The sequence below is a fragment of the Ochotona curzoniae genome, unplaced genomic scaffold (genome assembly GCF_017591425.1).
Source record: "Ochotona curzoniae isolate NIBS_2020 unplaced genomic scaffold, NIBS_Ocur_1.0 scaffold_4701, whole genome shotgun sequence".
Lineage (NCBI taxonomy): Eukaryota > Metazoa > Chordata > Mammalia > Lagomorpha > Ochotonidae > Ochotona > Ochotona curzoniae.
In genome coordinates, this window is record NW_024467122.1 from 64285191 (window position 1) to 64297602 (window position 12412).

Sequence of the window (12412 nt, forward strand, 5' to 3'; positions counted from 1 at the left end):
ACATCTTACAAATAAATAAAACAAAACAACAACAAAAAAGATCTAAAAATTCAGTGTATATTTCTGACAAAGAAATGGATTCAAAACCAACACGAAGCCCATCATGTCACTTAAGTGTCAGTTCTTACCAGGCTGGCTCTCCGGTCCAGTTACTTCTAGTATGTCTGCTTCAATACTATCATCTTCTGGCAAAGGTCTAAGAGACATAAACACATTTTTAAAAGTAGAATAAAAACTTATTTGGGAGGTTGAAGATCTATTAAAATATAGCTTAAGGGAACAAATGTGCAGAAAATAGTGCATTTTATCTTTAGTAAATTATAAACGACTTTTAAAGAAACATTCCCAATCTGTGAGAATTGACTGACCTATATATTTAACACATAGAAGTAGATACAAATTCCTTATGCAACAGTTTAAATACCATAAAAAACACAAACCACCAAATGCACAGATATAATGCAATGCATAATAAAGCTGCTTTTTAAAAAAAGATTTACTTATTTATGTATTTTTATTGGAAAGGCAGATCTACAGAGAGAAGGAGAGACAAAGATCTTCCATCCCCTGGTTCACTCTCCAAATGGCTACAAAGGCTAGAGCTCAGCCAATCTGTAGCCAGGAGCCGGGAGCTTCTTTGGCGTCTCTCACATGGGTACAGGGTCTCAATATGGAACCCTGGTATGTGCAAGGTGAGGTCTTTAGCCATTAAGCTACCACGCCAGGCCTTCAAATCTGACTTTAATTCACAATGAGAATATAGTAATGACAGCTACACATCTGAATTCTGCATTCCTCTATTACTAGCATGATTATGTGCTACAATGACCCAGTTTTCCCACCATCTGTCCACATGCCAATTGCTAAGAAACCTCACTCACAGCAGGATATCTTCTGACCACGATGGCATAGAAACATCATTTAAACAGAAGGCCTGCTTCCGCAAGTGTGCCCACAGGGTTAGCCGGATATAGAACATTCTTGTTATTTATTGAATACAGCTCCTTCCCCTGAGCCCTGGAAAAACTCACAACACTTAAATGGTCTTATTCACAACCAAAGTTGCCCTTCTCCCAGGAACCCCTCAGTCCCCAGTTTAAAAACTACAGCTTTCAAGAAGTGCTTAGGACAGAAATTGTTAAATTTCAACAGTCAAAACAAATATTGAAGATTGTAGAACCTGTACATTTGATTGGAAAGTTAAGACTGAAGAGAAATATTCAAACTGTTGGAAATGAACTTTATTTCCTACTACCAAAGAACCACTTTTTAATATTGAATTTCTTTGTGAAGTCCAGTATTAATTATGCAATACCCTAATAAAAAACTTTGATGTTTTAAGTCTATTTTCACTCCAAGGTATTACTCACATTGGGAAATCTTCATCTTGCCATTCTTCCTTAAGTTCCACACCTTCCATCCTTAGCCTGGACTCGATGTCAGCTACCAGTCCTGGATAATCTGGAGGGCCAATGTCCTGTGAAGACAGAAAAATGGCTAACCTAAATTCCTCTTGTATCTGCTGACAAGCTGTAGTCAACTGAATCTCAGTTCAGAACTCTACTCCACCAACCACAGTGGGAAGGTATGCTGGAGAAATCAATTTATCAGGTTACAATTTTCCCTCAGAAGATTCAGAATAGAAAAATATTCACAGGAGTTGGCTTTGGGACACAGTGGCTTAAGCCACTGCTTGGGGCACCTGCATCCCACACCAGAGTGATGGAGTTGGGTCCCACTTCTACCTCTGCTTCCTATCCAGCTTCCGCTAACGTGTCTGGGAAGCAGAAGATAACGGCTTAAGTATCTGAGACCCCACCACCCAAGTGGGAGATCTGGAGAGAGCTCTTGGCTCAGGCCTGGCTCGGCCCTAGCTGTTGAAGGGTTTTGGGAAATAAACCAGTGGACAGAAAAATCACTCTTTATCTTTGGCTTTCAAATAAATACATGTTAATACAAAAATTCAAAGAACATATATTCTTATAAAGTGATGATTGTCTGTCCTAAGGATATTGTTTAGTTTTTTCCCCCAGTTGTTCATAGGCATACTGTGTCTTAGGTGTGATTAAAAATGTATTTCACATATGGATTATGTATATAAAAATCTGAAGTTGGGACAAGCAATAAAAGTAACATTTTCCACTAAATATCCCTAAGATTGTCTATCCTTTGGATATAACTTGATTCCAAAAAATGAACAATAACAAACTAACATTAGGATGATTCAGCAGAGCCAAAATAATGTTACTATTTATTATCTTCTTCCTCGCGGTTCTGACACCACTATTCTACAGTCACTTAATGAAGACTACTACTGAATAGCCCAATAAATGAATTATGTTGATTTAGTTCACATTTATACCATCAACACTTTTCTCATAATTCAGCTCGTTTTAGGACCCTCAGTTTGGGGATGTCATTGTGTATGCAACTACATATTTTAACTTAGGCTATGAATTTCCTAATGGCTATAGCCAGGTGAGGCTATGCCAGGCTAAAGCGGGGAGCCAGGAGCCAGGAGCTTCTTTCAGGTCTCCTACATGGATGAGAGGGGCCCATGTACTTGCGCCATCTGCTGCTGCTTTCCCAGGTGCATTAGCAGGGAGCTGGATTGGAAGTGGGACAGCCAGGATTCGAACCAGAGCTCACAGGGGATGTGGTATTGCAAGTAGTTTAACTCACTGTGCAACAATGCCAAATGCCTCCAACAGATTAACTGGTATGATACTGATTTCATAGCAAGTTCTTAACTGTCACCCACACTTGATTTTTAAACTACATATGCATCACTTAAAAATATATATCAAACAAATGCTGCCAGCCATTCACACGCAACTAGTCTTCTAAAACAAAGATGTAGCTACATTTTGTGTTGTTGTTGCACAGCAATGGACTTTGTTGCACAGAGCTGATAATATCACAGGTGGACCCTGCATCAGACTTTACACACTGAGAGTCCGTGTGGGGTAAGGGAGGAAGTATTGAGCTTATCAACAAGACCCATCAACTGTTTCCATACTCTTGATTGGAACTCCTTTTGTTTTGTATATTCCACCAAGTGTTCTCATTCACATGCTGTCCACTCAACTGGTTCTCACACAAATGATCTCCCTTCAGGTATACAAAAGGTAGCCATTTGGTTGTTCTCATGCAAATACTGTCCAATGAACTGTAATCCTGTGCTCACTGACCTTCCAGGGTCACACTGTCCTCCTACATAATGGTTGCTTCTCTGCTGTTGTCATAGCCCTCATAAAATACACACAATTGTACAGAAAAAAAAATATTTCAGAACATTAACAAAATTACAACGAAAACTTCCTAAAATTTTACATTTCACATGGTAAATTTTCATCTCTGTGCAGACTGGAAGGCTCTACTCCTACTTAAAATTTTATTTATATTCAAAATTTTAGGCATCCCCAAAGTTAGTATTTTTGAACATGTACTTGTTAGCACAAAGAAGAAGAAAACGCAAGCCAGATGCTTTCTGTCAGCATATTTTGCACAGGAATAAGGCATTTTTGATTCTCTGGGAGAATAACGAGCCAAGCAGTTTTGAGAAACTGGTGAAACACTGTTTACAGACAACAAGGCCAAATGGCCGACACTCACTACTGTAGCATCAGTGAGACTGAACGACTGCATCACAAAGGTTGGCAATACAGTGCAGGGTCAGTGTTGCGGCATGGTGGGCAGCGCCTCAGCCTGCGGTGCCAGTGCCCCACACGGGTGCTGCTTCGTGTCCCAGGTGCTCCACTTCCCGGCCCGTTATCCTCTGATGGCCCGGGAAAGCAGTGGAAAATAGCTCAATACCTTGGGGCCCTGCTCCTACCGGGGAGATCCAGAAAGAAGCTTGTCTCCTGCCTTCGGACAGGCTCAGCTCCACCCGCAAGCCCTTGGGGAGCAAGCCAGAGAAAGACCCCCTCATGCGATGTCAACACACCTAAGCGCACGAGTAGGGATATTTAGTTGGAGTATAATTACACAAAGACATGTAGGAGAAAAAGACATATAGAATGACTTGACCATTTCACCAAGAACTTTAGAAAACAATACACCAGGTAGATAAAAGCAATTCAAATAAGTGGGCGCATACAGTTCTTGGAAGCATTTTTATCATCACACAGCTGCAGGGACAGGAAACACGAGAAAGGAGCTCACACAAGCACAGCCGCTTTGAAAGGAAATGAGGATACTGCTGACTCACACAGGGTAACAGTGGTTATTTCCCTTTTTTACTCAGATTTTTTTTAAAGGTAAATTAGAATAGGGAAATAGCACTTCAACATGCAATTTGTTCAGATAACCTAGCGCCACGTGAATCAAATGATTTCCTAGCAGACTGGGCAGGAGGTGGTACATCCTCCAGTTACCCGGGGGGCTGGGCAGGAGGTGGTACATCCTCCAGTTACCCGGGGGGCTGGGTAGGAGGTGGTACATCCTCCAGTTACCCGGGGGGGGGGGGGCCGGGCAGGAGGTGGTACATCCTCCAGTTACCTGGGGGGCTGGACAGGAGGTGGTACATCCTCCAGTTACCAGGGGAGGCTGCAGAGGTGAACTCTGTCACTGACCAAGGGCAGGGCAAACTTGGGGAGACACCCATTTCCGACAGAGCCACAGAAGGGGGTGAAGGAGAGGATTTCCCCACGGAACCTGGCAACAGACCTGGCAAAAAGTAAACACTGGGTCATATTTAGAACTTTCTCATTCCAACTCATAACTGCACATCGTGATTTGACTATCACATCTTTGTAACTGCTGCTGGAAGAGGTGCACATCACGCCCATCTAGGCTGTTATCAATTACAGCTCGCAGAAGCAAAATGCCAGGCAAGCATTTACTCATTTAAACACAAAAAATCTCAGTCTAAACATTTCTGTTCAGTTTCTCATCAAGAATCTGCATGTCTGGGTCCAGTGCAGTAGCCTAGTGGCTAAAGTGCTTGCCTTGAATGTGTTGGGATCCCATATGTGGGTGGGTTCTAGACCCAGCAGCTCTGCTTTCCATCCAGCTCCCTGCTTGTGGCTTGGGAAAGCAGTTGAGGACAGCTCAAAGCCTTGGGCCCCTGCACCCGCGTGGGAGACCTGGAGAATTGGCTCCGGGTTCCTGGCTTTGGACAGGTGTAGCTCTCATCATTGTGGCTGCTTCGGGAATGAACCAACAGATGGAAGATCTTCCTCTCTGTCTCTCCTCTATATATCTGACTTTCCAATAAAAATAAAATAAATCTTTAAGAAAAAAAGAATCTGCATGCTTAACAGCCCTGGAAAATTTGCTCCTGCCGGCCATCTCTCCCTTCAGGATGGACAGTATCATGTACATTTTTAAGAATACAATTTTAGAATACAATGAGATATTCAGTGAGAAATGCTAAGACAAAATCGACAATTCCACGGAAAACTGTAAGGGTTCCAATTTTTCTGAAAATCATGAAAACAAAGCAAAGATAATAAGTCACCTATAAAACGTATCCAGTCACGAGTATAGAGCCAGCACTGTGGCATAGCGGGTTAGTCCATGCTAATGGGCTTGGTAAAGCTTCATAAGATGGCTCAGGTGCTGTGCACGCTGGGACCCCGAATGTCATCTCGGGCTCCTGGCCGGCACCTGGCCCAGCCCTGCCTGCTGCAGCCACTTGCAGAGTGAGTGAATGCGTGGAAGCACGCTCTCTTTTCCTAACCGTACCTTTCAAATAAACAAATGGTCAGTTTGCAAAACATACTGTAGAGTCTTGCCACTCTGTAATCCTAGACTATTACTATCCCCTTATCATTCTAGTATTCTGCTTTACAGGATGTAAACTTCTGATCCAAGGTTAACTGGGTGTGGCTCTAAGTGTTTTTCTTTTCTAGGACAGTTCCTGCCCTTATCAACTTCAATCCAGTTAGGATGCACAGAGCCACCCTCCAAAATAGTCCCCACTCACTGACCACGGCCACGTGCAGGCCATCCGCTTTCGCCCACCTCTGATGGGCACAGACCCTGGCACTGCTCTCTCCCCAGGCTGTCTCCTGGAAGCCCCGGACAGCACGTCCTGCTTCCCCAGCTCCTCCACTGGATATGCGACCTGTCAGGGGCCAGATCCGGTACTCAGCTGCCAAGGTCCTGCAATGCCTGCAAGGGGCAGCCCTGCTTTATAAAACAATCCAGTTCAAGTTCTGGAGGAGGCCCGATTTTAGGCTGCATGAGAAACGACTATGAAGACCAGGAAGAGAATTTAGAGCCTATGTAAGATTAAAGATAAGGAGAAGGTGCGAAAATACGTCAAGAAACTGGTAGGCTGTAGGGGAACTTACACTCCTAGGAGCAGTGTGACCACTGACAAATGACAATGTGCTCTATAACTGCAGACACCACCATAAAATCCCAGAAAAATGATACATTTAACTGAAAATAGGAAACCAAGCAGTGCTTTTATTTGATACAAACCTTAATTCTTATTTTTTTTTTTTCAAATAAACGAGGATGATAAAAAGTGCCCTGATTAGGCAGTCGCATGCTTCATTCATGCACTGTGAGTACGGGGATGCACACGGGAACCCCTGCCCTCGCAGAGCTCTCCCGACAGCCTCGGAGGGAACGTGGGGTGGGTCCAAGCCCTCGGTGCCGGCCCGCGGCTGCCCCACGCGGGGGCTCGGCCCTGGACGCGCACACCCCGCCCGTGCTCCGGCCTGCTGACAGAGGCTCCCCCGGGGTGCGCGGCGCACCCCAACTCCGAGCTTCTTTGTTCGGGCCCCAGGACAGACACGGATCCCTAAACATGGCATCCACGCGGCCCGTCCCCTTGGCGCAGGTTCTCCATCCGCAGCACGATCGGCAACCACGGAAAAGGAACGGAGCCGCGCCAAGGGCGGGGAGCGGAAGGCGCCTCGTCGGGAGGCCCGAGCGCACCCCGAGATCGCGGAAACGCACCCCACCCCGGCCCGGGGCACTCGGGCGCGCCCCAGGCCGCACTCACCCCGGAGGAAGCCTGGGCCCCCTCGTCCTCTTGGACTCGCCAGGCCGACGACGTGGGGCTGACTGCCAGGTCGCAGAAGACAACGCCGAGAGGAGCCCGCTCCCCCCGGCCGGTGCTGCACAACCCAGCCTAGTGCCCCGCCGCAAACGACCCGGACGCAGAGCGCATCTCGGGGCGGAAGTGACAACAGCTCGACCTTCTCGGGGCGTGGCGGCAGCGGGAGAGGGGCGTGGCGGGGGCGGGAGAGGGGGGCGTGGCGAGGGCGGGCCGTCCCGGCCAACCCACAGCTCGGTTCCCGCCCCCTAGGCCGGCGCGGCCGAACGCCCGCACATGCGCACTAGCGACGGCTGGAGGTTCGCCCCAGGCTGCGTCTCGGAGTCCCCACGCGCTTCCACCGGCTTCTGTCTGTAGGGAAGACGCCTTGGATCTTCCCGGGGCTTGTCTGTGCTAATCATTACCACGCAGTAGATGAACCGAGTGGAGCAAGAATAGGGATGTTGGTCTCAGAATGAACGTTTTAGGAGCTGGTGTGCTGTGGGGTAAAGGCACCACCTGCGACGCCAGGGGTTCAAGTCCAGGCTGTTCCACTTCGATGCCTCTGCTTGCTAAGGGCGTGGGAAAAGCAGCACAGGACGGTCCACCCTGGCGCCTGCCGCCCGTTGCAGCCATCTAGGGAATGAGCCGGCAAGTGGACATTTTCTTCCTTTCTGTAACATGGGCTGCCAAGAAAAAAAAAATTTTTTTTAAACAAGGAACAAGCCAACATTTGGCAAAAAAAAAAAAAAAATTTCTTTTAAGATTTAGTTATTTACTTTATGGCAGTAGAAGAGAGACAGATTCCTTCCATCTTCTGATTCACTCCCACAAATGACATAATTGTGCCACAAATACAGGGTCTGTGCCAGGGCCAAGCCACAGGCCAGAAATCCCAACCGGCTCCATCGTGTGTGTGTGTGTGTGTGTGTGTGTGTGTGTGTGTGTGTGTGAGAGAGAGAGAGAGAGAGAGAGAGAGAGAGAGAGAGACAGCGCCAGCATGGGGTGGGGGCTAGGGAGTGGAGCATTTCTGCTAGCTTCATTGCTGCACAGGTCCATCAGCAGGAAGCTGGGTGAGAAGAGGAGCAGCTGGGATTTGAAAAGGTGCCCAAAGGGGATGCCAGCGTTGTAAGGGGATGGATTAATCTCTGTGGCCTCAAGCCTGGCCCCAAATTCTCTTAGTTTACGGGCCCAGTGCTCTGGCATCAGCATCCCACAGAAGTGCTGATTTGAGTCCCAGCTGCTCCCCGTGGGATCCAGCTCCCTGCTAAGGCACCTAGGAAAGCAGCAGCAAATAACCCAAGTACTTGGGCCCATGTGCCCACTTAGGAGACCCAGCAGCTCCTGGCTCCCTGCTTCAGCTAGATCCAACCCAGCCATCACAGCCACCTGGGGAGAGAACCACGGGGTAGAAGATTCCCTCTCTCTTTCTCTCATATAACTTTCAAATAAATAAATCTTTTTCTTTTTTTTTAATTTCCTTACTTTGAATAGCTTTAAAGCAGTGTTTCTCAAATTGTCTGTACAAAGACACCAATTTATTATTTTTAAATTTCCCATTGTGAATCATGCTTTATAAATGAAATGGAAAAAAAAAGCATTTCAACTGCAAGTTAAAACATTTTTGTTATGGGTGCCGGTTTGTATCCCAGCGGCCCCACTTCCCATCCAGCTCCCTGCTTGTGGCCTGGGAAAGCAGTCGAGGATGGCCCAAAGCTTTGGGACTCCGCACCCATGGCCCCTGGCTTCGGATCAACAGCTTTGGCTGTTATGGCCACTTGAAGAAAGAATCAGTGGATGGAAGATATTCCTCTCTGACTTTCCTTTTCTCTGTATATCTGACTTTCCAATAAAAATAAGTAAAATCTTTTTTTAAAGTGTTAGCCATCAGTGCTAACATTCCTTGTGCACATGCTGTGAGGTCTCCACCGACCACTGATACTTGAAGAGGTGAGGTCTGTGGGTGGCAGCCCTGCTCTACAGAATCAGGAACATGAGAGTAAGGGCCTCGTTGGGGCGCAGTGGATAGAAGCTAAGGTCTGCAATGCCAACTTCTCATGTGGGCACCAGCTGATTCCCTTCCCATTCAGCTCCCTGCCCAAGGTCTGGAAAAAGCCACAAGGATGACACAGATGTGGTCAGTCTGGAAAGGGAGCCAACAGGTGAAAGATCTCTGTGTGTGTCCCTCTCTCTCAACTCTTTCAAGAAAAAAACATTTTTTAATCAGATTAGTGGAACATCATAATCCCTCTCTAGAGAGTGACCTACTAAATCTGTACAAAGACTCTGCTGTCGGGGTAATGCCACAGGGAATCATCAAGCCCAAAGTGAGCAGAAAAGGAGATCACTGACCCCAAATACAGAGTTCTGGAGCAACGGATGCATTGCTTGGATCAGCTTTACTCACTGCTGACAGGCACCTGAGCACTGCACACCCCGTCTGTAAAATGGGTGGTGAGGGAGTTGCACAACGCTTACCCCATTAAGTCTTAGTAAGGTAAGGTTGTTTGGCATATTGTAACTGTACATTAGACTTAAGTATTATTTTCCTAGTAATAACTAGGTGAGATAGCTGGCAGAGAAAACATGAGTGATGAAACAACTTTAGCTAAACAACGACTTGACCATATGCCTGTAAGATATTTCAGTATCACTCCCAATGTTGCTTATTTCAGTGCTGCAATGCACAGAATTCCCCACAAGGGGGCAGAAAAGGCATTTGAAATCATAAAGCAGTTAACATAATTCACAATTTTTAGTCACTTCATTATTTAATAAGTTTGATCCGTGTTTGCTTTGGTTTTGAAGTAAGCCATTGTATCATTCGAACTTGCTGAGACTACAGATCAGAAAATATCTCCAGACAAGAAAAAGATCTACTACAGAGATGAATGTGTGGGGTTGCAGGTAAGGTTACTGCCTGGAACATACACAGCAGAAAGTCGGAATTGGAAGCAGAGTAGGGACTAGAACCCAGGCACATGTGGGCAACCCAAACGACGTAGACAACATCTTGACTACTGAGCCTAACCCCTGCCCCAAACACCGCCATGGGAGGTACTGCACCTTAGTGCATATTTTCAAAAACTACCTCACCCTCCTGGGCAGACAAAATCTTGCTTAAGAGCCTGTGATTGGATCAGCGCGGTGTTCCCTTGGCTGAATGCCACGCGCAGGACACATCCTTCACTGTCCAGACTGGTCCTAGTCCCTGCCCCCCAAGAGCTTCAAATTCAAGACAAAAATTTTTTTTTCTGTAGCATTCAAAGACTGTTAAATTGTGCTATTAAGAAAGCATTTTTGGAGGCTTCATTCTGACCATGGACATGGACTTTCTAGTTGCATTCACACGTGCCACTTACTGAAGTTCACTAGGTCCGCTCTCCAGCCCCCTGTCCAGCCTTGGGCTAGAGAGACGCCAGAGACAAAGTTAAGAAGATGCCTGTGTGAGCTTGAAGTTGGAAGGCATGAGAGGTGAAACAAAGCCCTCACGGGTTACTCCCCTGTCCACTGAATGACACACTGTTATTCTTCTCTATGTGCATATAAATTCTGTGACACTCAGCAGCTCACTCATAATTTCTGAAAAACTTGAAAAATCCTTTCACATGGACTGAAGATGTCTTTGCTGGTGGAGCTGGAGGGTAAAGCTAGATACAATGATATATTCGTTGAATTATTCATAAGCTCAGCCTGCAATGAATACATATACTTTCACTTACTCACTTTATAAAATTCAAAACTAAACCCAGCAGCAGTTTTATCTTTGGCATGGTGACAAGTTCCTTTTCTACAATGAACCAGTCAAAGAGACTGTCCCAGAGAGGATTCCTGCTCTCCTATGTCACAGAAGTCCAGGCGGAGGTACACAGGTGTTATACACCACCCTTGTGGGCGAGTCCGTGTTCCTGAGTGCCAGGCGGAGGCCGCAGGGCTCGTTTATATCTGTCATATAGAAATACTTCCACGTGCAAAGTACAGCCATGTCAGGGGAAAACGCCCAAGGAAGGTCTTTAGTGCTCAGGATTTGAAGGATTTGATTCATCCAGGGAGTTCAAATTTGGAGCAGTCACGTTTAAGAATGGAAATGTGCCTTTCATCCGCCAGCAGGAAGGAGCCGGTATTGTGGTGTAGCACGTTAAGTTGCTGCCATGATGCTGGCATCGATATCAGAAGGCCAGTTTCAGGGCTGCCTCTTCTGTCTGATCCAGCTTTCTGCTAATGGTGCAGGGAGGCAGGCAAGGACGCTCCCAGCATTTGGGTTCCTGCCACCTACATGGCAGGGAATTCCATGGCTCCTGGCTTCATCTGGGGAATGAACCAGCAGATGGAGGAGCCCCTTCGCCCTTTCAGTTATTTAATCAATTAAAATGAAAGTTGAGAACTGGTCGACTGAAGTGAGCTGTTTTGCAGCCAGCTGCAGTCTTTTCAGGCAGGTCAACATACAGCTTTAGCAGCGCCACTACGCGGCCGCGTTCATCAGCATGAAAGCTGACTTCATTGTTTGAAGAAAGCACGTGCATTTCAAAATACACATGCGACTGTTCGGTCACCTGGAAATCGTAATATATTTGCCTAGCATTAATCAGTTTTATGTAAGGGAAATATATTTTCACTTAATACAAATATAAAAATTAAAAGATGGCATCTCCTCGGTGTCACAATATGTAAATGTTCTACAAACATATTTTTAAAAACAGTTAACATCCTAAAAGTAACTTACTCAGTGAATCTAGGGGATTATATTTTAAAACACGGAAACTCAATAAATATAAAAAAATGCTAATTAAATTCCTTTTAATGAATTTCAGTATAGCTAACAACATATTCAAATTATAACATTATTTTTCATGTACATGGTTCATTTATGATAAAGAAAATGCTCTATTTTAATATGATTGCTAAAGCACCAAAATTATCCTTACTAGGAAAAAGAAGAAAACTTGGTAGTTTCTGGTAAGTAAATCACAAGGAAAGATGAAATGACAAGTTTAGCATGAATATGCTTTGAGTGACAGTCTTTAAAATTCTAGATTTTATTTATTTTTTTAAAGATTTATTTTTATTATTTTTCATTGGAAAGGTGGATATCCAGAGAGGAAGAGACAGAGAGGAAGATCTTCCGTCCGATGATTCACTCCCCAAGTGAGCACAACGGCCGATGCTATGCCGGTCCGAAGCCAGGAGCCTCTTCCGGGTCTCCCACGCGGGTGCAGGGTCCCAAAGCTTTGGGCCGTCCTCGACTGCTTTCCCAGGCCACAGGCAGGGAGCTGGAAGGGAAGCGGGGCTGCCGGGATTAGAACCAGTGCCCATATGGGATCCCGGGCGTGCAAGGCGAGGACCTTAACCACTGTGCCACCGCGCCGGGCCCTGATTTTATTTTTTTTGTGTGCAGCACTAAATCTTCAGTAGGTCACT

At 45.9% G+C, this 12412-nt stretch overlaps 1 protein-coding gene across 2 annotated transcripts in view; it reads right to left on the reverse strand.

Moving 5' to 3' along the window:
* Nucleotides 1-7151, reverse strand: part of BNIP2 (BCL2 interacting protein 2) — a 32866-nt gene extending 25715 nt beyond the window's left edge. The window contains exons 1-3 of one of the 2 annotated variants that reach the window (XM_040969950.1): nucleotides 6962-7151; nucleotides 1371-1477; nucleotides 129-196 (exon numbers count right to left, since the gene is read on the reverse strand). In XM_040969950.1, the coding sequence (XP_040825884.1) occupies nucleotides 129-196; nucleotides 1371-1420 (118 nt within the window). In that variant the 5' untranslated portion in view covers nucleotides 1421-1477; nucleotides 6962-7151. The remainder of the gene's footprint in view (nucleotides 1-128; nucleotides 197-1370; nucleotides 1478-6961) is intronic. The other variant, XM_040969951.1, reaches the window with a different exon arrangement.
* Between the last annotated feature and the right edge of the window lie 5261 nt (nucleotides 7152-12412).